The following is a 22,907-nucleotide window of genomic DNA, read 5'->3' as shown; positions in this document are numbered from 1 at the left end:
TCCATTTTCCCAACTAAAAAAAGTTGTCTCAGCATTCTACAGTTAGCTTGTGATCTTACTGAGTTCTGTGTTTGACAGCAAAACATGCCTCATTAAGAAATAATCATACAAATCAGAGAAACTAAAGCAAAATGCTAGTATATCTATTCCCTTGCTAAGGTTCAGTAGGGATCACTATTGGGAACAGTAAGGTTTTTTAAAAAAATAACCTAGTAACATTGAGTCAAGTTTTTCATGTTTACAGCTTCCATGTACCTTTGGTAAAAGTAAGATGGAACTCAAGAGTGACTCATACTTTTCTAAAACATTTTCTCTTCCTTTAGGAATTGCTATTAAGTATTTTGATTTCAATTTCCTCCCCTTTGGACATGTCTTTCATTATTGCATTATGTTCCAAATATGAGACAAGTATAAAAGCAACTTTTAGTCAGTAGTTTGGATTGGCCATAAATGCGTTGAAAGGAGGGTTAAAAATGGTTTTGCTATGTTTGACAGGGACAGTAGTCCTGTGCAGCCCTGCAGTGACACCCAGAGGCAAAACATATTTTCTTCAACACATTGATTTTTAATAGCCAGATTTCTGTCTATAAACACCAGATTTTAATTCAGACTTTTAAAATGAATCCTCCCTTATTAGTCTTTATGAACCTTTCAGATGTGCATTAACTTGGACATCAAAATATGTATATTGATGCATACCATTTCACCCCATCTAGAATTTCCATGCCCCCTTGTAAAATCTTTTATTCTAAACATCAATAAGCCACAACAGTTCAGCACAAGAGGCTGAATTTTTATAAATTGGGGCCTTTCCTGCCTCTTTGCTAGCTTAGGTGGCTTAACACTGGGCAAGTCAAAGACTTATTAGTTACATTTTTCTACTTGTGAGTACTGTAATCAAGTCAAAACCAACAACTTACTTTATTACAAATTTTACCATTTTATAAAACACATGTTTAATTATAGAGATAGCTGTATTGTAATTAATATTTTGAAACAATTGTGATTTTGAGCTTAAATTATATACAAAACTGTCATTTTTGTATGTGTTACAAAGATTGCTATATGAAAAACTGTACTTTTCAGTTTAATTACAGTATCATTGTAAATAAGGCTGAATGAAGAATCATTTACTACTTTATGAACATAGATTGTGAATGTATTTCAATGTTTTTGCAGTATACAGATTTACTGAACTTGAAAGCTGCTTCAGTTTATGTGCAAAAAGGTACTTAAAGCTATATTTTAAATCAATTGATTCAGTGAAATCAATTAACTTTAATTTGCACATGCAGGTGGTATCCTTCCCATTTTACTTTGTGTATTGACACTAACTGGTAAGGTGCATATTGTGTCTAGAATGCATTTTGCAGATGCTTTCTGTACATAAGAAGAATACAGGGACTCAAAATAATGCTGTGCAGCGTATAGCAGAGCCATTTTCGGCTTTGATGTACTCAAACTTTTTCAGTATTTAAAAAAAGTGTTTTGAATAATATATTAAAAAGTCTATTGTATAAATAAAGTCACCTTATTGTAAGTATTCCGTCTTTTAAAAATGTAATTGCAAGACACCAGCACAAAGATTTTATTTTTTTCTAATTCACAGATAGCAAGTTTCGAATAATGTCAGGCCTCGTTTTATTTGAATTCTGTCATTTCACAAGTTGTGTGTTTAATTTTGTAGCATTCCAAGGACATGAAAAGCCTCAAGTGGGACTGCATCCTGCAAAGTAAAATAAAAGGACACTTCTAGTTGTGAGCTTTTCAGCATTTATAGCCACCAAAGTAGTATTGGCTATCCCAGAGGAGTTGTTAATGCTGGTTTAGGCAACTGGTTGCTATTCTTCACCTGGATCCTGCTTATACTGTAGACTAGAAGCATTTGGCACAACTGATCTGGAGTAGCGTGTGTCTAATGTGGTCACCATGCAAGTAACCTGCATAAATTGTTTGAGAAATTCCCCACTGTCAAACACGTGTAAGCATACTGTGCACTATGCTGGATTGGTGCCAATGGCTAGAAATATCTTCTAGTCTGAAAGAATTTCACCCATACTACATTTAGAAAATCCAAACGTTTTCATTATGCTGTAAGATCAAACATTCAAGAATTGTTACTACTATCATCTCAACCCACTACTCTTGAGAACAATCTCTTATTTTCTTTTGGAAAGGGATTATGGCTTCTGCAATCTTATCAGCTGATTTGGGGGAAAAGGGAATATCCTTGTGGGCAGTAAGTTACTTACGTGCTACTGTATGTATCAACCAACAGACTGGGGCTTCTGTTTGTTACGATACATACAGAATTATGCTAGATTTAAAATCTGTCTTCGCACTGTTGACTCAGTAGTAAATCCCATTGATTAATAGAACATTAAAGTACTTTTAGGGCTGCAGCTTTGGCAGAAATAACCCCTTTCTAAGGTTATGATTTTACGCCAATATAAAATGGTCGCAAAGCAAGCCCAGCAGGGCAACACAGTCCAAAGAGTGCACCTAGTACACTCAATGAAGATAAGACCACATAAAGATGTGCAAGAAGTGTCAGAGGCAAGTTTCCAATTAAAGGATTAGGACCAGTTCTCACAGAATAGGTTCTCATAAAATACTCTGGTACAGTCACGTGCCTTCTGTTTCCCAACTGCTAATATCGTGTATTTTACAAAGAAACGTGAAAACTGCCATGTGCGCCAATATATAAGATCTATTTTGAACTAAGGTGGGTTATCCCCATCAAGGAACTTGCAGAGCCCTGCAGAGGCACCTGTGAGACTTTCCTGCCCCTTGCAATCCATGTTTTGTTTTACTTAAGGGGAGCTGTTTGTGCTGTAAAGCACAGCGCTGGCCAAGCCTCCAGCTGCCCCCCTCCCCCGCCTAATTTTCCTCAGCATGCCTCTGTGGGGCCTCTGGGAAAAGAAAAGTGGCAAGCAGCTGGAGCCTTGGCTAGTGCTGTGCTTCATAGCATGCCTCGGACCAAAGAGAAAGAAAAGAAGCAGGCAGGGATGGAAAGAGCAACCCGAGGGCAGGCTGGCAGGGAGGGAGAGCAGTTGCCTGACCAGGACAGGGAGCGGGCAATTGCTGTGCTAGCAGAACTCTGCTGCCTTGTCCTCTTGCACAACCGTTAGCAGATCACTTTGGAAACCTAAGACGTGCTAGTGGCTACGCAAGGGGAACTGAAGTTTGATTCTCCCTCTTACCATGGTTCAGAATTTGGGTTTCGGCCACGGTTAACTTCATTTGTGCTAGCGGTATTACACTATTACATACAACCATGTGTGTTTACTGGATGGGATGTGAATTTGGGAGAAATTGATGTGGGGCTGAACTTCCCACTTGAGGAAAGTATTTGGTTTGCTTTCTGTTCAATAGATATTGAAACAGAAAACGTACAGTTCAAATGAGTGATTTTGTGTTTTGGTTACTGTCCTTTTAACCTTACCAGTTTGTGTGAAATGAATTTTCTGTGACTGTCCGCACCAAAGACAGCCATTTTGTAAAAGTGCTTATGGTATTCACAAAATTCTAGCCCCAAAATGTTAGCTTCCCCAGTATTAGGGTATTCTTATGCAATTGGGTGTGTTTTTTACCCCAATTGCATGGCACAGTTCTTCTACAAGGACTTCTGGCATTTATAACAGTCACTTTTATGTAAAGCATATTAAGCCATGTGGCTGATTTTCTAAAACGGATCAACATCTTCTATGTGTGTTTGAGCCTGATTTTTCAATATATATTGAATATGGTTACAAATACATCAATGGCAATTAAGAAGCCTTTATTATACTTCTCCTGTAATAGGCCAAAACATGAACCAAATGCACTATACTGTGCAGATTAAAATCCCCATTTTTTATTCTTTGACAAAAACATTTTTGGGGCTCTCAAAATAAGAAAACAGAAAATGTAATTTTGAACATGATGATGGTGGAGTTTCAACACAAATCCAGATCAGTACATGTGTCCAACTTCAGCTAAAATACAACATTGCTTCATATAGAGGCAGGGTGTGTGTAGAATCAGGGCATACATGGATACAGCCACCAACAATTCCTTGACTGCAGAAGCAATTCTCCAGGAGCAATTCTGCAGAAGCAATTCTTGTCGTAATCACAAGAATCGCTGCTGAACAGATCCATGTACCACAGATCCACACTTATGTCATACAAGTATGTACCCAAGGGTAGTTGAACTGCTTGCATATAAGGAAAAAGTCCTAAGTGAATCAGACCATAAGAGTAATGCCAGCATGTGTGCTCTGGGTTTATGCTAATCCAAACACACAATTCTCCAGCACAAGGACTGCAGGTTTCATTCTTCGGAGAGCAAGATCTTGCACAAATTTCAGTTCAAACCAGCAAAATGAATCATGTAGGAATCCTGCTTCTTAGGTATTCAAGCACAGCAGCTGTACCCTTGGCAAGAATGGCTGCTCGAGGAGTCCGGAAAGGATTGCCTTCTAGCAAAAGTGTCCTAATTGAAGGATCAGAAACCAATTAGGACAAGAGTTCATTCTAGCGCACCCATGTGTATGTGCGCACAATCCTTATACATGAAAGAAACTAATAATTTAAATTCTAAAATTTTAGGTAGGATTCATTGAAAAACTTTGGAGTCAGAGAAGTCACCTAAATAGCGACCCATTGAAGGTTCATGTGAGTTACTTAAAAATGGAGGACAGGTGTCTCTAATCATTTGTATCTGCTATCTTTCAACCACAACTGGACTTATGCAGATTGAAAGACCATTATTTTTACAGTTTTTTAAAAAAACCTTCAACAGCACATTGCATATATTTTTCTGTTTAACTTCTCACAATAATGCTTTTTTCCCGTGTGATCACTTATTAAAACCTTTTTCAACATAAATTTTGCTTCACGCCTAGTCATAGAATTACATCTTCCTAGTTCCTCTCCAGTGAAAATTCCTCCCCCTATCTTAATTGGAAATTTCAAATCAGCATCAAATTTCAGTTTTAGATTGGCTTTTTAAAAATATATATGTATAAGGATCAAGAATGGATCAGAAAATAATATTTTACCATGAGTTCCCCCTACAAGCACCAACCAGGGCCAAGGTCTATAAGAACACCAATCTTTAACCGATAGGACTGCCAGATGATTAATTTTGAGACTGGGCTCTCTCCTGCCTTCTCTTTAGTATAGATACAATGTAGCACCTGAACTGGGGAAATGGTTTATTTGAACATGGGCTTTCCAATAAACCTTTTTGTAAGGTCCTGGGTTCTATCCCAGAAGGTCAGAGAGATGCTAGAGTCAAATATTCAATCACTGTATTGTATCCATACTGATGGGAGTACATGGAGGAACCTACTCTCAGATTTAGTGCGTACCCAATCTTTGGAAACAACATTATTTGACAGCTTTGTCTACAAAGAACTAAGGATACACATTTTCAAAATGATAAGTGAATCAATTCAAATAGACACAAAAATAAAATGGATTTAGTAATGCACATTTGTACTTGCTTCACTGCAGTCTTTTCCAAAATAAGTAAGCTGCTTAGAAACAGTTAATCTAGGATTCATAAAGTTAAAGTTACCGAAGATTGTCACAGTTCCCAAGTTCTGGTGGTACTTGCAACAGATCATTATTTTGAAGATCTAGGGTACCAAGCCTGTCCAACGTCTTTATTTGTAAAGGGTCCAGAGATCCAACCTGATTATTACCAAGGAGGATTGCTTCAAGGGTTGGGATGCGATACAAGACATTTGGAAATATTTTAAATCTATAAAGGAATAATTAGAAGACATAAATGCAGAAAGAGAGAAATTCTACCTAAAAAATAACTTTTGTAAACACAAGCACCTGTTGTGTTCCAACTATCATATAGTTGCTGGAAACTGAGTATGGTGGATCCTTCAGAGATTTTATTCAAAAAACTAAGTTAATCATTGATTCCAATGAGACTTACAGTAAGTGCAACTAGCTTGCACTGCAATCCTAAAAATACTTACTAGGGAGTAAACAGAAATGAATATAGTGAGACATACTTTCGCATAAACATGCACAGGATTGCATGGTTTCAATCCAATCAAATATTTGTAATAGAGGATAAGACACAAGGCAGGAAGAATCACTAGACTTCAGAACTTCTGAGGTGAAGCAAAAGATAGGTAGGTAATAGTATTTATCTGTAAATGTCTCCCTGAATTGGTTCTTTTATTACTAGATATTGGTGTCAGTAAGGAGATGATACAATTTCTATGTCTAGGGAATAAGCCTTTCGTTTTGTTTACTATAATGTTGAGTTTCTATTTTCAACTCTTGATTTTTCTCCCTATTCTCCTGACAAAAAAATATGATATCCTTAGGTATCTTGTAGACTCAGTAGCAAGTTGCTGTACCTGAACACTGGGTATATTTATAATTGGTGTTTTTTTTTTTTACTGGTAAACTTTATAAATGTACCAACAGTACAATTTTATGAGAAATTATAAATCATGTGCATTTAAGTAGTTATATGTATCTCAAATTTCAATTCTGCCAACTCCCAGATACGCACAAAAAGTATCACACTCTCTCTCCGCCCTAATGGGCTTAAGAGCACTTAAGCTTTACATCTCTTGAATAGAGCTTTTTTTTATGCAACCGATTCATGCAAACTGAAGTATCCCAGGAATTTCCTCCTTCAACGTGATACTGGTTATACAAGCAAACCACCTGGCTGAACTTCTAAATGCACAAGTTTGTTAAGGGTCTCTCTGACAAAAAGTAGCAGTATTCACAAAACGAAGGCATAAGACCATTTATTTATATTATTATTATTATTATTATTATTATTATTATTATTATTATTATTATTATTATATTTCTAGGCTGCTTTTTAGGGCAGGAGCCCTCCCAAGGCAGCTGACAAGAATAACGTAAGATAACATTTTAATAAAAACAACAACACACCAACAGAGGAAGACCAGAATAAATAAGTTTCAGAGCCCTCCTAAAAGTCTGCAATGTTGGGGCCAGATAGACCCTCCATTTAGTAACCTTGCTAGGGTCATCTGTAAGAGCACTTACCTGTTAAAAGCTAGATTTATTATTTGCAGTTTTGCCAGTGCTTCCATTTCATCAGGCAGATATGTCAAGCTGTTATTTCTAAAGTATAAAAAAACCAAAAGCAATCACACACTCCAACTAAAGGTATGTACTAGAAGTTGATGTTTTAATTGAACCATTTCCCAGTACAGACGCTGTAAATGAGAGGGTTCCATGCTTAAAGGTGGACTAAAAATAATGTTAAATTAAAAAATGTTTTTGGTTCAATACACAGATGGAACTACTCTACCCATTCTAACACAGATTGAGAACCATTTCCCCATGATTAATAACCTAGATGAGTATACTTCACATGTACAACCAATGTACAATCATCATGTGTGAATGAATGTGCATGCATGCAAGTGGAACCTCTATGTTCAGGCTGTTGCCTTCATGCCCTGCTTGTGAGCGTCCGAAAAGCATATAGTTAACTACTGTTGGAAACCAGGTCCTAACCTAGGGTCCAGCAGGGCTCCTATTATCACATTACATAAATAGAGGTTTGTCCCACCAGGCAATTCCAGTAGCATAATTTTCTATGGCCTGATTGTCACTGAATTGTGGGTTGTCTTTACATGCAAAACCTGCACTACAGGTTAATTATGGTTAACCATGAACAGCCCAGGGAAAGAACCCATGTTTTGTTGTTGGGTTGTGAGCTCTGGATTGTTCATAGTTAACAACCCATAGTTAAATCATACTGCAGGGTTCACACATAACAACAAGCCATATTCAAGCCATACTCTGGTTCTACGGAAATTTGTTGCAGCCGCAGTGGAGCACATGCAGTAATTCCAACAAAATGTTCTACTGGGTCACTGAATTAGCTTATAGAGACTACCTGAGTTAAACAACAGCTGTGAATCTTTTTAATCCTGCCCATTTTTACCTGTTGAGAACTGTTCATAAAGCATCATTAGGGAAAACCAATCAAATACAATTTATCAGCTTAGCAACATAGAATTTAGGGGTTTAAGCCAATTGTTCTCCCACCCAAAGGCAAATTAGCTCAAACCTCCAACTGCTAATATTTGCCTTCCCTTCCACAAGTGAAGTGGCTCAACTGAAATGGAGTGCAAAAATGTAGGAAGTACAAGGGACAGGCAGAGATATAGACAAAAGTATATTGCAACTGGCCATCCTTCCTGGAGCACTACAAACATGGAAGCCAGATAGGAATTAAGAGGCTTCCACTTGATCTTGACTAGTTTGACTGAGTGCATAAAATATGAGCCAGAAGAGTTGGGAATAGTTTATGGGGAAAAACTGAGTCCCAACCCCCTCTCTACCAAAAGAATATGTGGGCTGCTAGATACTAGGCAGCAAAACTCAAATGTTTACTGGGGTCCCTTGCAGGGCCCACAAAGGGCTGGTAGGACAGATTTTGTTACATGTGTCACAAATTGTTTAAGTGTGGCCTTGTTCTTTCTTTTGATCTCAGCATGTTAATGTCATACCGATTTAGGCAATGCCTACAAATTCAAGTCTTCTTGAAGGCCAGCCATTTCTCAGACATTTTATTATCGTATCTCCTTAGCCACATTTGCTGCAACACTATAGTAATAGTTTGCTTTTGCTGCTGTTTAACTCTGTTGCCAGGGCTCTCAAATCGAGTTTAGGAGTATCCTCAGCTTCACTTCAAGCATTGGCTAACATTTTACCTATTACTGCATTTAACAAGGGAAAGGCTTTAAGGGAGTCTATAATTCTATGATGTCTTAGGAAGAAAGTTTAAGTAATCACCTACCTGATATCCAAATGTGTCAGTCTGTGAAGCATACAGAGCTCCAGAGAAATGGAAGAGAGCTTATTGAAACCAAAATTGATATCACAGACAGATTCTTTTAGTTCCACAATTCTGCAGGTATTTAAAAAAAGGGATCTTGATGAAGATTTGCAGCATTTAGAGCTATTTCAAAAGACCACTGATAAAGCCAACGTGTATTTTACCTATCACCATTTTATAAACCTCAAGGAAGTTATCCTCACCTAGAGCTACAGATGAACAGAATGAATCAGATATATGTACCTGTCCAACGCTAATCAAATAAATTCTGTTTGACAAAAGGATCTGGGCAGTTGGCTGTTAACCGTTACAAACTTAATTTTGCTTCAAAATGAGGGAACTTATTCAAAACCGTTATTTCACTTTCTTCAGTTTGAAAGTAGTGTTCAGACTGGCTACTTGGGGATGTTGGCAATATATAATTATTGTTATTATCTTGTGGCATTAAATAACTGACAGCTTAATATATGAAGCCTAAAGAAAGGCCTGCAGATAAATAGCACGTTTTTATTGCTGAAATTAAGCCTGTAAGCTGCTGGTAACAGCATCTGGTAACAAGAACAGATTTCGCTCATCTGCTCTATTCTTGTTACATCTGAACCGGGAACTCTGATTAGTTTAAACCAGGAGTCTACAAGGGTTGGGGTGGTAAAATGCCAGGTTGGGCAAAGAGCCCTAAGCACTTCTGGCCAGCATCGCTCACAACATACACCCGTAGGGAAAGGCTGGCAGAAGAATGGCCTTTTGGGCAACACTGGTCATAAATGTTCCAAGCACCTCTGACCAGCAGTGCCAAACATACACTACCTGTCAGCCTTTCCCAACAGGAAAAGAAGGAGGAGAGCGGCTGCTCTCACAATGCTGCTTGCGGGAACTCTGAGCGCCTCCAACGACTGTAGCCCACCACATTTTCACAATGGGAAAAGCTGGCAAGAGAGTGACTCACTTGGCAATGCCAATTGGAGACAGAGAGTTCCTCTGAACCTTGGCATCCAACACACACCACAGGCATTGCCGGATTGGAAAGGCCACAAGAGAGTGAACCATAAGCCACTGCTCCATGGAGGCACCCCAAGGCCGTTGAGCAGTGGCATCCTACCTTCCCAACTTGTCTTTTGTACTCCATTTTAGGAAAGACCAGGGTAGAGGAGTTTCCCAGTTTGGTCCTGCATCGCTTTACTTGCCACACTCATCAGAGGGGTGCCATACTTGCTATGGCAACCTGATTTGTGGAAGCCTGCTTTAAACAAGGATTTGTTAAAACAAACCAGGGCTGATCTTGGCTTGGTTCGTTAGATTAACCACAGTATGCCCTTTTCTGAACATAATGATAAAAGTAATAAAAACCAGGAAGTAGAGGCTTCCAATCTACTCTTTGCACATGTGCGGGACAAGGAAGAGGGAAGCAAGTGTGAGCCTGAGTCAAGTTCACATAACACTGTTCAAGCCAGATCACATGGTTAATATACCACTCCATACCACTCACAATGAACAAAATCCTTCAAGATGGGCACAGCTTGGATTATATTCTAAGACACAAAGACAACTGAAGTAATATTTTTCCTCCCAGGACTAAAACATGCCTAAAATGTTTGCCTTAAAATAAGAAGTGGCAGCATTAACATTGCTGTAGGAGAAACACAGTACCTCATTGGAATTTCAGTCAGATTATTCTTGCTGAAATTTACGGTAGTGACAGGACTGCTTTCAACTGCATTCAACACTTCATCCGGAATTACAGCTGCCTGTTTGTCACTAAACAATATTTTTAAAGTCATTTTATTTAACAGATAGATAACAATCGTCAATCTAATTTGCTAGGGTGGTTTGATAAAACAACATTATTATTATTATTATTATTATTATTATTTTTAAAAAACATCAACAATTCAAATGGAAAAGCCATTGAGCTGTTATAAATCCACTTGCAGAGTGACTAGTTTGTACTTCATTGTCAATATAGAATAAAGCTGAAAGACCAAGTCACAACAGCTTTTTAAAAATGAAAGAGAAGTGAAGCCATTTCTCTAGTCTTTACAACAATAGCTACTAACTGACTTCAATAAGACCACTCCACAGAAAGCTTTAGTTTATAAGGCTCTGGATAGGGATAGTCTTGTTTGTTATATTTACTGATTTGATTTATACCCTGCCTTTCTACCAAGAAAAATGGTACTAAAGACGGCTTGCAGTCATAAACAAAATTTGATTAAAACAATAATATAATAAAATGCCACCAGCAAAATTGGCTAAAATGTATAAAGAGCCATCAGGGTTGTGCTGGAAATGTGAAGAGCAGGAAGGAACATTCTACCATGCATGGTGGACCTGCAAAAAAGCAAAAACTTTCTGGATACAAATTCATTCTGTAATCCAAAAAAATAATATCCAACTGAAACCGGAATATTTTCTTTTCGGATTTATGGATGAGCAGATGAAAAAGAACTATGGGACTATACTCTTGTATATGACAACAGCTACAAGATTACCATATGCGCAAAGATGGAAGGGCGAAATAGTGCCCACAATAGAGGAATGGCTACTGAAGATGTTTGAGCTAGCGGAGATGGCGAAACTCACGGCAATAATGAGAGCAAAATCGACTTAAGATTTATAACTGAATGGGAACCTTTTGTAAACTTTATGAAGGGACGAGAAAAAGATGACTTGTATATCTGTGGATTCAACCAATAATGTAGAAAATCTTAATGTAGAAAATGTTAAGAGAGAAATTAGAGATTTGGATTTGACAGCGATAGAGTAAGAAAAAAATAACAACAACATTGTTACATATTTTTGCTGAGGAGAATATTGGAAGAACTTTTTATTTTTGTGTTTTTTATTTGTTTTTGCTTTGTTTGAATTTTGTGGGTGTGTCTGTCTATATGTATTATATTTTGCTCTGCAGTGTCTTTTATTTATTGGTGTTTGGAAAAAATAAAAAATATTAAAAAATAATATAATAAAACAAGTGCATTAAAATACAATTAAAAACACAACAATAACTGAATAAAAAGAGCAGTAAACCCAATACTCCTGCTTACATACCAAAAGCCTGCTTGAATAAAAACATCTTGCCTACCAGCAGCAGGACAGCATAAAGGGACTGAACCTAGCTCCCTTGGCATTAGTATTACTGGCACAACAATAATCAAACAGTTGCTCCGCAGCTTTACCAAATAGATGATTTTTTATTTCATGTTTGGGGAAGAACACTGTAAAGCTTATTACTGTTTACCATTACTATAGTCTACTACATTACTATGAAAGGGGCTGTTAAGATTACTATAGCAGCAATCCTATGCACAATTAAGCTCCCATTGAACACAGTGATCTAGTTTGCACAACATGACACAGCTTGTCATGGGTTACTTAAGCCATGATGAGCCACAGTGCCCATGAATGCACTTTGAACATTAACTCCCCCTTGGATTGTCATGTTGTGCGAACCTGGTGAATGTGAAATATGTGAGGGTTAAACAACCCGTCATCTGGTTCTAGGATTATATGAGGATTGTTTAACCCTTGCATTACTCACACTTGCCAAATTCGCACAACACATTTCAGATACGCAAAATGGTGGTCGCATGTGGTCTGCAAGCCCCACGGCCTCACTATAGGTTAAATAACCCATTGTGGCTTGTTTTGTCATGTGAACCAGCCTGTTGTACCTTATTTCAAAGTAAACATGTATAGGATTGCACTAAGGTTCTCAATTCTTTTGAGCAACAACTGAAATTGCAGCATAGTTTAAACCCGCTTACAAGAAGGCACCCAGAATAAAAATGGAATCTGAATCCCAAGGCAAAACCTTTATAAAACTTGCAGTTCTACTGCCAGTACTGCTGTAACTAGCTTTTGCAACTAGTCATGGATAAGGGACTGCGACACAGGACTGTGTGTTCTTCCTCCCACAGACCCATCCTTTTCCAGCATGTATTCCCCACTTTAACTATGGAATTAAGGACTACCATCAACACCAAACTTATCCACAGTTAACATTAATACTGAGAGCTTTGGGCAGAAATATAAATGTTGTAGACAAGCAAATAATGGTTGAGATACAAGATATAATTTACGCCAGAGAGGCAAGTAGCTGGCAGGGGAAGCATATGATGCTGTGGCTTTTTCCTTCAGCTATGATGAACGGATGGCCTCACTAAAACTTATCTGTCAGGGACAGGCTATAAAACTGAAAATTTCATAATTCATTTTCATGTATAAATATAGAATTTATAAAGTTAAAATATTCCTACCTATAATCCAATGTTTTTAACACAGTTATAGCATGCAAATTAATTTTTGATTGACTTGGCAGGGTCATTGCAGTCACAGGCAATTCTCCATTTGGACTAATTAAATCATCATCTAAAGAAAACAGAACAAGGTATGTTTAACATTTGACAAACATGAGAAACATGGAGAAGATGATAAAGTATGGCCAAATGGTCAGGAACATGATTTATTTCAAATTTTAACAAAAAACTTAATGTGAGCCATTACAGATGTCTCACAAATGATCCAACTCTCCTCTCAATATGTCATATTTGCAGCCCATCCTATGTATGCTTATTCAGAAATATGTCCCACTGACTTCAATGCATTGAAAAACACTTGGAAAATACAAAGCAGGTCAAGGTGAACACGATGTATACTCTTCACTGCCAAAATAAGGTCCCTCATCCCCTGGCCATGTTCTCCTTTTTGCTGTACTTTTGCAGCCTCGTCACAGTCTGCATTTGTGCCATTTGTGTTTTTTTCAAACTACATGCTCTTTTTTTCTAATAAATTAATTTCAGTCAACAGGGAACAGCATAGCCATACGGCTGCCACATCCCATAACTGAATCTGGCCATGCAATGATGATAGCATGAAGTCAACAGACTGAGGTGCTGCCCATCCTCTCTCTGAATTCGTTTCACAACCAATCATGTAACCAATCATATTTGGCTATGTGATGACACAAAGCCAATTCAAAGCGAAAGGAGGAAGACTGAAAGGTTTGCTCCCAGTCAGAATGGCCATAAAAAGGCCCCATTGTTACAGACCTTAAAATGGTCCTCAAAAGCTCACCTTGGCCTCTAACTGAGTTAGGGTTCTACTAGAGCCATTGTGTATATGTTCTGTCTGGTCTTTTGAATTGCAAATTCTGTTTTGTCATCACTTAACTATAATCTTCAACTCTCAAATAAAACATTTACCTTGTATTTTACTTCTAAGGTATTTCAGAATTTCTTGTGTTCCTTTCTAACGTAGAAGAATAAGAGCACAGAAAAAGCTTGTCAATTATCACGTCTTTCGTTATAAGGGAGTAGAAATAATTCAATATGTAAAGTATGTGTACTTACTTGTAGAACATCCCTTCGAATTGTTCTTAAAGGGTTTCCTTCCAATGCTAGGAAGTTCAGCTGAGAAAGGTTTCCTAGCTTACAAGGAAGGCTGACAAGATAAAGTAGTTTTCAGAAATTATGTTGATCAAACTCAAAACTCAAACAATACTCACCTTGCTTACCCAGGATTCTGAACATCATAATTAGAAGATCCTTCATGATTCAATATTATTTTACAAATTAATATTGTTTTTCAAGAGAAACAATATTCTTAGTTCTAAAATTCATTAATTGTGTAAACCTGAATTCCTTGCTACAAAGCAAGGAAGATTGTTACATATGTTTTCCTACTATACTAAACTGTAGTCTTACCTACTGATATCATTGTTGGATAGGTCTAGTCGCTCTAATCCCTGTAGTATAGTAATTTCATCAGGCAATGATTTCAACTTATTATCTCTAAGTTCCAATACACACAAGGAATTCAGATGCTTTAGATGTTCAGCTCTTAACACTTCAATCTGATTTTCACCAACATGCAATTCCTAGAGGAATGGAAAAAAATCAAACATAAATTAATCAAGACAAATTAATCTCAGAAAAGACAGAGTATGCCAAGATAAAGTATTCTGTGAGTTCTACCACTACATTTCTAGAAGCAAACAAATATTTCATTTTTAAAAAAATCACAGTTTCTCCAGCAGGAAGCCTTTAGTAATCCTGTAGGTAATTAAGTCACTAGTGTTGCTATATCACACATACTTACATGGAAGTAAACTACGCTAAACACAGTAGGATTGGCCTTTTGATAGAGAAACATCAGAGTGTGAGAAAGTTGGTGATACCAATCTTACCTTTCATTAAAAAAAAAGTTCTACCCACATTCTGAAAAAAACCCTGAACACAAATTGTCTTCAGAATATGGATGGAACTACATCATGTGCATGTGTCACAGCAATCACTCTGCCCTTAAAACATGTGTCTAAAAGCACCACGTTAGGCTGCAATCCTGTACACAAGTTCCTGGGAGTAAGTCCCATTGAACTCAGTTGTATCTGAGTATATGTGTATAGAATTGCTCTGTATGTAGTTAAATATAGCCAGCTGGACAACCTATATGCTATACTCTATTACCAATGTCAGAGGACGAAAATCAAGCTAAGAATCTAATTTCAGTACCTAACAGGATGAACTTAACTACTTTTAGCTCAGTTTCACTAATATATATAGATGAAAGTTACAGAGCCTATGGTACCTAGCCACAATCATGCATGCCTTATTTACATCCCATCTGGACTACTGTAATATGCTCTATGTAGGTCGAGAATGCTGGGGCCAGTTACAGGAAGCTGGTTCCCAGGGACTCACTTGTTACAACAGCTTCACTGACTACCAGTTTGTTGCTAGGCATAATTTAAAGTGATGCTTATACAGGTTGGGACTGGGATACTTGAAAGACTGCCTTTGCCCATATGAGCCTTCCCAAGTTTTAACATCTTTGGGGGAGGCCCTTCTGTCAGTAATACTGCCTCCAGAGGCACATTTAGTGGTGACGTGAGAGAGGGCCTTCTCAGTGGCTGCTCCCAGGCTACTGAACTCCCTTGCCAAGGGAGGGCTAGGTTGGCTCCCTCTGTTGTCCTTCTGCAAACAGGGGAATATGTTGTTCTTATTCAAGCAGGCCTTTGGCGTAAAACTGGTTGGTTGGCAGAAGTTTCACTCTATTGCTGTTTTACTTAGTTATAATTGCTTCTTTAACTATGTTTTTAATGTATTTGTTTTTGTTTTTATTATTTTCTTCTTCTTACATTTGTTAGCCACCTTGAGCTCCTTTCTTGGTGGAAAGGCAGGGTACAAATCAAATGAATAAAGTCTGTGGGACCATAAAATACTGGAGATTTTCGCCTCCAAGGCTGTAGACAGAGTTAGGACCTCAGAGATTAAGATCCCTCCCTCGAACCTTCACCCCCACCCTCCTCCAGCCACTGCAGAAAGCTCCAAAGCGGCTCCTCTTCCAAGGTCAGTATCATGATCTCAGAAGGGCACGGTTAGAGGAAAAAGTGTGTGTGCCAGTGGGCAGGGTGGAAGGAAGAGAGGCCAGGATCCTAAAGCCTCTCAAGCCTCATCACCGCCCCTGGAAGCAAAACTCCAATATACTTCAATACCACAATTCACTAATGCACACACAAGCATCAAAGCAACGGAGAACAAATCTTACCTTTAAAGATATACATGAAGGAAAGTCTGGCAGGTAGCACAATTTGTTTCTCCTTAGATAAAGTTGTTCTAATGAAACCATATTGGCTAATTCAGGAGGTATTTTTTCTAAGTAGTTTTTAGTACAATCAAGTTGTTTTAAACCTATAGGAACAGATCAAAGTGTATATATTAGAGGAATAGGTCAAATAGGTCATTAGAGTCAAAGTCAATAGGATGTTTTTACTGATGACTACCATCACCATCACACAGGTAAATTTTAATGATATTCTACTTCTTAAAGGGGCTTGAAATATTCAGTGCCCAAGCCAGATTGAATAAGGAATGATTCAGAAGTGTGCAAGTGAGATTTCACCAATCTAACTATTTACGCAAGAGGGAAAAGGGGATGGGTGAGGTTAACTTAACAGTACAAGGCTGTGGAAGACGCTTTTGGTTTAAGTTATATCTACATACATGAAAATAATGATCCTTAGAGGAGAAGCATGATGGCAATGTAATGTTCAAATTGAGTTTCAGAAAAATCAAATTATTACCAAGAAAACAAGACAACAAATACAAGTTTGTCATGACTTGTAACAAAACTTCCTTACTTTTCATTGCACTGATTTCTGCTGGTAGACTCCTCAACTGATTGCAAGCCAAATTGAGACGCACCAAGTTTGTAAGAAAAGCAAAACTTGTAGGGATACTAGAAATATGGTTGTTGGAAATATCCTGAAGACAGGAAGAGAAGAAACATTGATTCAAGCTGCAACCCTATGTACACCTACCTAGCCAGCAGACTTGGTCTTGGACTTATTCTCATTTTATTGAATCAAGGTTTAGTAAAGTTATTTCAAATTAAGCAGGTTGTAAAGTTTCCTGTCAATTGGGTTACCTAGAGTTTACCTTATTTTAGGACGTAGCAGCAGTTGTAATGCCACCACACAAGGTGGAGACCCACTGTCAATTCAGGCTCTCTGGAGCATATACATGTACGTACATGCGACTGGAAACATGTGCTTTCCACATATATATATATATATATATATATATATATATATATATATATTAAAATATGGAAGAGTTGGGCCTACCATAAGCAAGATCCCTATTCAGATGTTGTTTAACCTACTTGATTAAATATGTGAGCAGAGTCACATCAAGTAGCCTCACATCCAATCATCATGCACAATATGTAGGCCCTCCCTATGACATCTGCATGTGGCGTGCAAATGCCTGTCAAGAAGGGACCTTTGCATGTACGGCTGTACACGTGAAGGCTTCCACGGAAGCAGGACTGACAAAAACACAAAGTTCCTGCATCAAGCACTTGTGGCATCTAAAGCTAGGGGTCACCCAGTAAAATTAACTAGCAGTAGATTCAGGACAGAGAAAATAAGGCATCTCTTCACAACATGCACAAGATGTGGTGACAGACACTTAGATAGCTGTGAAGGGGAATTTGGCAAATGCACGGTGGAAAAGGCTATCAATGGCTATTCTTCATGATTGCACAATGGGTATTAGTGTGTCATATGTAGAGTTTTAACGTTCCATGGCAAAACTGTCGTGATTCTTAAACTGCCTGATTCTTAAAACTGATAAATCAAAAATAAAGGGTTGGACCCAGGTTCTTTCCATTCACTGAAGAGACAGAGATCGAGTAGAGATAACAGAGGAGATTTTTACCAATGCCTCCTTCCCTCTTCAGCACCCAGAGCCACCTCCCTCCATGTTCCAGAGATCCCCTGATCCTAGTGAGCAGCTTTTCAGGGTGGAGCAAGTGGAAGGCGTAGTCCGCAAAAATCCCCTCTCCCCCCTGCCTCCAGCAGGAGAGTCCTGTGGGCGGATCTCTGCCCAAAGGTAGCCTGGATTCAACTCAACAACTATAAATACTATATCCATTCAAGTATTATGCAAGTAATAAACTAATAACTAGAAAGTTAATAATAGTAGTAACCATCATGAGAAGAGAGAGAGAGAGAGAGAGAGTTATCACAAAAATCTTCTACTCACTAACTCTTCCAAACTGATAAGCTGTCCAAATTCAGCAGGCAAGTGGCATAATTCATTGTGCTGCAGCAGCAGACTCCTCAAATGCTTTAGCTGGGTTAGCTCCCCTGGTATATCTTTCAGTTTGTTATGACTATTGATAAAATAATATTTTATTATATTTCTACACTGCCCTTTTGCCAAAGCTCTCTGGGCAGTTCACAATGCAAAATCTTATCATAAAATATAGCAATATAGCAAAACATAATAGTAAAACCATAAGTTTAAAAGAGAATAAAACCAGTGCAAAGATCTACAAATGCGGTGACGTATTTTCTAAAAAGCCTGGGAAATTAAAAAGGTCTTCACCTTGCACCCCAAACACTATAATGTAGGTGCAATGTGAGTCTCTTGAGGAGGGGAGGAGGCCATTCCACAACCGGGATGCTACCGTCACCTTAACAATTTTGAAAGGCTGCATTATAACAACTGTTGAAACTAATCAAATGCTCTGGCTCGCAAATATTTTTTGCACTTTACAAATGAACTATTTCTATTCACCAATCATTTTTATGAAGTTGGTATAATATATTTTACCTCACATTCAGTTTCTGAAGATTTTCCAATAATCCTATAGCAGAAGGAAGAGATTTCAGTTGATTATCATGCACCTAAAATAAGAAGAAGTTGTCAGGAGGACATTTATTCTCCTAGTGGATGAAGTATCAATTGATCTAGAACATACATAAGTGCCAAAAAGTTTAGGGTTTAGAAATCACTTCTGTTCAAACCACTATAATGCACCTTAAAGCAGAATTCCACTGTTTCTTACTTTTAGCCAATTCTTCAAGCTCCTATCACTTAACGGCAAGGTGAAACCAAAGAAAGAAAGGAAAAAAAGTGAACTTAAGAACTAAGGAGGAAAACCAAGCTCACACACAGAACAGTTTTCTATATGGTCATTCAGATGTACAGACTCTATTTTCCAAAGTACTCTGCTTCACTGCGGTAATCATAGACAAAGGCAGCTGTTTTCAATCCCTCCACAAGCTTTGATTTAAGAGTTTTAAAGCATAGGAACCAGTTTCGTTTCAGATGTCCAAGATCCAGAATTCCTCATTCTTTGTCTCCATCTAAGTCAGCCAACTTTTAAATAGGTTTCCAGCACCCTACCTCCAAGGAGATCAGGGCAGCATTTGTTTTATCCTCCCAGCGAGGCAGCAAGTGAAGCTTCCGACTGATCTATGGTCAACTAGTGAGACAAACAGGAACGTGAACTGGGACTTTGTAGTCTAAAAGCTCCATCACACTGGGGGGAAAACACGCTCCCTACCTCGCTTCTCTGCCCGTGTTTTCCTTCCTCAAGTTACTTCCTCTTTCAAGAAGAGGAAGTACACAATGAGCATGAGGCCCATTGAGTCTGCTGTTATAATGGCGCTGCTTCTCCTGCACACAGTAGGAGAGAACAGCAATTCCGTGTTTAAAAATACATCAGATTTAACCAGGGGGTTTTTTGTCGCAAAAAGGCCAGAAGGCATGCGGGAGGCAGACGACATCATGTGAGGGACCTGAGCAAACTCTGTGAGTGCCCAGTAACGAGCATGTGATAAAGCGCTCAAGGGATGGAGCTTTAAGTCAAGCACTCTAGCCTCAACACCACAACAATTCAGCTACTGGCAAATCTATACCTGTGAAGCCCCTCTGATCCTGGCTACAATATTGCTTCCTATGGACTGGATGAATCACAGACATGTATTTTTACTGTTAGGTCTATACTTAGCCTTCGAGACTGGAGCACTCAACAAAACCCTTACAGCTTGCAGAATGGAAAATGCCTAATCCACGATCCCTCCCCCGACACTCTTCATCAGCATATTACACAATATAAATGCAACACCCATCAGCGTTATTGTACTCACATCCAGCACAGTGAGCGCAGGCAAGAGTTTGACATCATCAGAAAGACATTGAAGTTTGTTGGAAGACAAGTTTAGTTTGATGAGATCAGTTTGTTCCCACCACCGATCAGCAGCACCAAAAGAGAGGTTTTGGTTGGCTTCTTCTGGAGTATCCAAATTTATCCGCCATACATGTAGAGGTACTACATACAGAAAAATTGTAAGTTCATATAAATAAGTGCATACAACTTCAGCCTTCACTACTGTCATTCTGAATGTTATTCACACAATTGCAAAAGAAAATATTGGAGTTATGTACATCTAAAAAGGAGGAATGCATTTCTCAGTTTCTAAAAAGTGCAGCACAATCCTAACCCATAAGTAAGTTTCACTGACTCCAATGGACCTAAGCACATTTTTTTCCTTTGCAGTAATTGTGCATAGCATTGGCGCCAGCATGCTCACCACACTGTCCCATATACAGTATGTCCCACCTGCAAACCCAGCCTGTAATTGCCTCTGTTCCTTTACCAAGCTAAAGCAGTTAGTTGTTGCACTCATCCCATCCTCGAGGCTCTCTTCCTCCTGATGCTGACCCTGGCTGAGTTCAGACGACACACTAATCAACTTGGAGGGGGGAGGGGTAATAGGAACAGAATGGGAAACAACTGTTGATTAGCGTGTCGTCCGAACTCAGCCCCTGGTTTTTGCTTCATGATGACTACAAATACACATTTTAGGAAAAGCTGTACAACAGGGGTGGGCAACTGGTGGCCTCCCAGATGTTCTGGCCTACAATTCCCAACCACATAGCCAATGGTGAGGGATTATGGTAATTGCAGACCAAAACATCTGGGCTGCCACAAGTTGCCTTCCTCTGCTAGTGTTGGACAAGAACTCCCAGCATTCCCCAGCCAACTTCCATGCTGGGAGTTGTAGTAAAACATCTCTGGAGGCACAAGGTTTGGGGATGGCCGATATAGGGCCGGGCAAGAAAAGGAGAGATGTGCATGGTTTTAACCCCAATGAAACGCCCCTTCGAACAAGCGCCGAACTCTGGCTTATAGAGATACAATGACAAGGCCCTGCCCAAAGCACGGCCCCCGCCCTGGTAAGCTCCTCGACCCCAAACCGCCGCCGTCTTCCCTCTTGAGGGACGGGGGGGGGGGGGGAGAACCGGCCCCGTGGGCTGAGCTCAGCAGGCCTCTTTGCCTCCCTCCACCAACCAACCCGTGTTGAGACGCTACACAGTTCCCTAACCGCTCTCACTTTCTGTCAGCTCCCGGCCGGACAGGTTTAACTGGCCGCTCTTTCGGGCCGCTCGGATCAGGCCCTGAGGCACCGCCGCCGCCGCGCTCGCCTCGCCGTCCCCGGCGCCCCTTCGGAAGCCGGCGAGCGAGTTGCCCGCTCCTCGTCTCCGCGCGCCCGGCATCGCGTCCACCTCGAGCCTCTTCCCGACCAAACCGGAGGGCGCCGCGCGATGCCCGGCTCAACCTCGCACAGGACCGCCTTTGTTAACGTAGTGGGCGGATCAGCCAACCTAACCGCTGCCGCCACCGCCGCCTCGACCAGGGGAGGGGGACTGCGAGAACGGGATGTACGTCTCAGGAAAGGCTGGTGGCTGGAAATAAAACCAGGATAGATACGGACTGTCTCTCCCGAAGTATGCATAACTACGTCATACATGTTTGCCAGCGAGCATAGTGTTTAAAGTCTTTCGGTTTCTCAGTTTAACCTACCTCTCAGGGTTGTTGTAATTCCTTAGGGATAGAAGTAGAAAAGAATGTCGTACGCTATGTTTCCTTAGGGCAACATAGAAATGTAATGTCCCAGGCAGCCTTCCTCAACCTGTTGCCCTTCAGTTGTGACATAAAAAGGGAGATATAGTCCAAAATATTTAGAGAACACTGGGTTGGTGAAAGGCTTCCAAGCCTAAAATGTCACTCCTAAGCAGGCATTTGCTTCAGCTCCTGGCATTTATTTTTTTTTACAAGGATTGGTGTATGCTGACATTGCATATTCTTCAAAGGTTGCTTAGTATACTGACTGCTTCATTTTAATAGTTTGATCACTGGTCATCCTTCTATCACATCTTTGATTTATATATTTCTTAGGGTTTTGTGATTAAGAACAGTCATTTCAAGGCAAAAAATAAAGGCATGACTTCCCGTCAATAAACTAAGTGACAAACTAGACATGATATGGGCAGCCACACTGAATACAGAAGATCGATGAAACTATATATGAAATCAATAGGGAATATGATCTATAAAATATATTTTTTGCAGTCATATGCACACTGATGAACTTAGTGATACTTACTTTTGAACCCACCCTCATAGGATAATAACAAGCAAGTGGTTTACTAGCATATGCTGGGCTCAGTGCTGCACAAAGAAATGCTGCATTCCAGTCCAATTGTGGCTCTGTGTAATTTTGAGATGAACTTTTGGCAAAATAAATCTGCAGATCTACTTTAAACATAGTTTTGGTCTCAGGTTTTTAATGACTAACCAGTAATAAAGTAATGTGAAGTCACCACATCATAAAATTCACTAAGAAACTTTGAGAAATATTAAAGCACCTTGTTTTTAATCTTTGTAAATTGCCCAGAGACCCTCGTCTATGGGGCAATGTAGAA

General features: G+C 39.2%; 1 protein-coding gene across 2 annotated transcripts; it reads right to left on the bottom strand.

The window, feature by feature from the left end:
* Positions 1-920: 920 nt before the first annotated feature.
* Positions 921-21,833, bottom strand: LRRC40 (leucine rich repeat containing 40). Of its 2 annotated transcripts, none has more exons than XM_063137495.1 (15): positions 21,536-21,833; positions 20,288-20,469; positions 18,966-19,039; positions 18,393-18,522; positions 16,985-17,108; positions 16,393-16,535; positions 14,550-14,722; positions 14,196-14,286; positions 14,049-14,094; positions 13,104-13,215; positions 10,495-10,602; positions 8,809-8,919; positions 7,041-7,118; positions 5,566-5,751; positions 921-4,476 (listed from the first exon to the last, which is right to left on the bottom strand). In XM_063137495.1, the coding sequence occupies exons 1-15, from the start codon at positions 21,696-21,698 to the stop codon at positions 4,371-4,373; spliced, it is 1,827 nt and encodes a 608-aa protein (XP_062993565.1). In that variant the 5' UTR covers positions 21,699-21,833; the 3' UTR covers positions 921-4,370. The 2 variants fall into 2 exon arrangements, with proteins under 2 accessions (XP_062993565.1, XP_062993574.1); XM_063137504.1 differs by lacking the exon at positions 21,536-21,833 and adding an exon at positions 20,732-20,771.
* Positions 21,834-22,907: the final 1,074 nt, after the last annotated feature.

This window comes from Elgaria multicarinata, chromosome 1 (genome assembly GCF_023053635.1).
Source record: "Elgaria multicarinata webbii isolate HBS135686 ecotype San Diego chromosome 1, rElgMul1.1.pri, whole genome shotgun sequence".
Lineage (NCBI taxonomy): Eukaryota > Metazoa > Chordata > Lepidosauria > Squamata > Anguidae > Elgaria > Elgaria multicarinata.
This window is presented reverse-complemented; position numbering and strand designations above follow the sequence as displayed.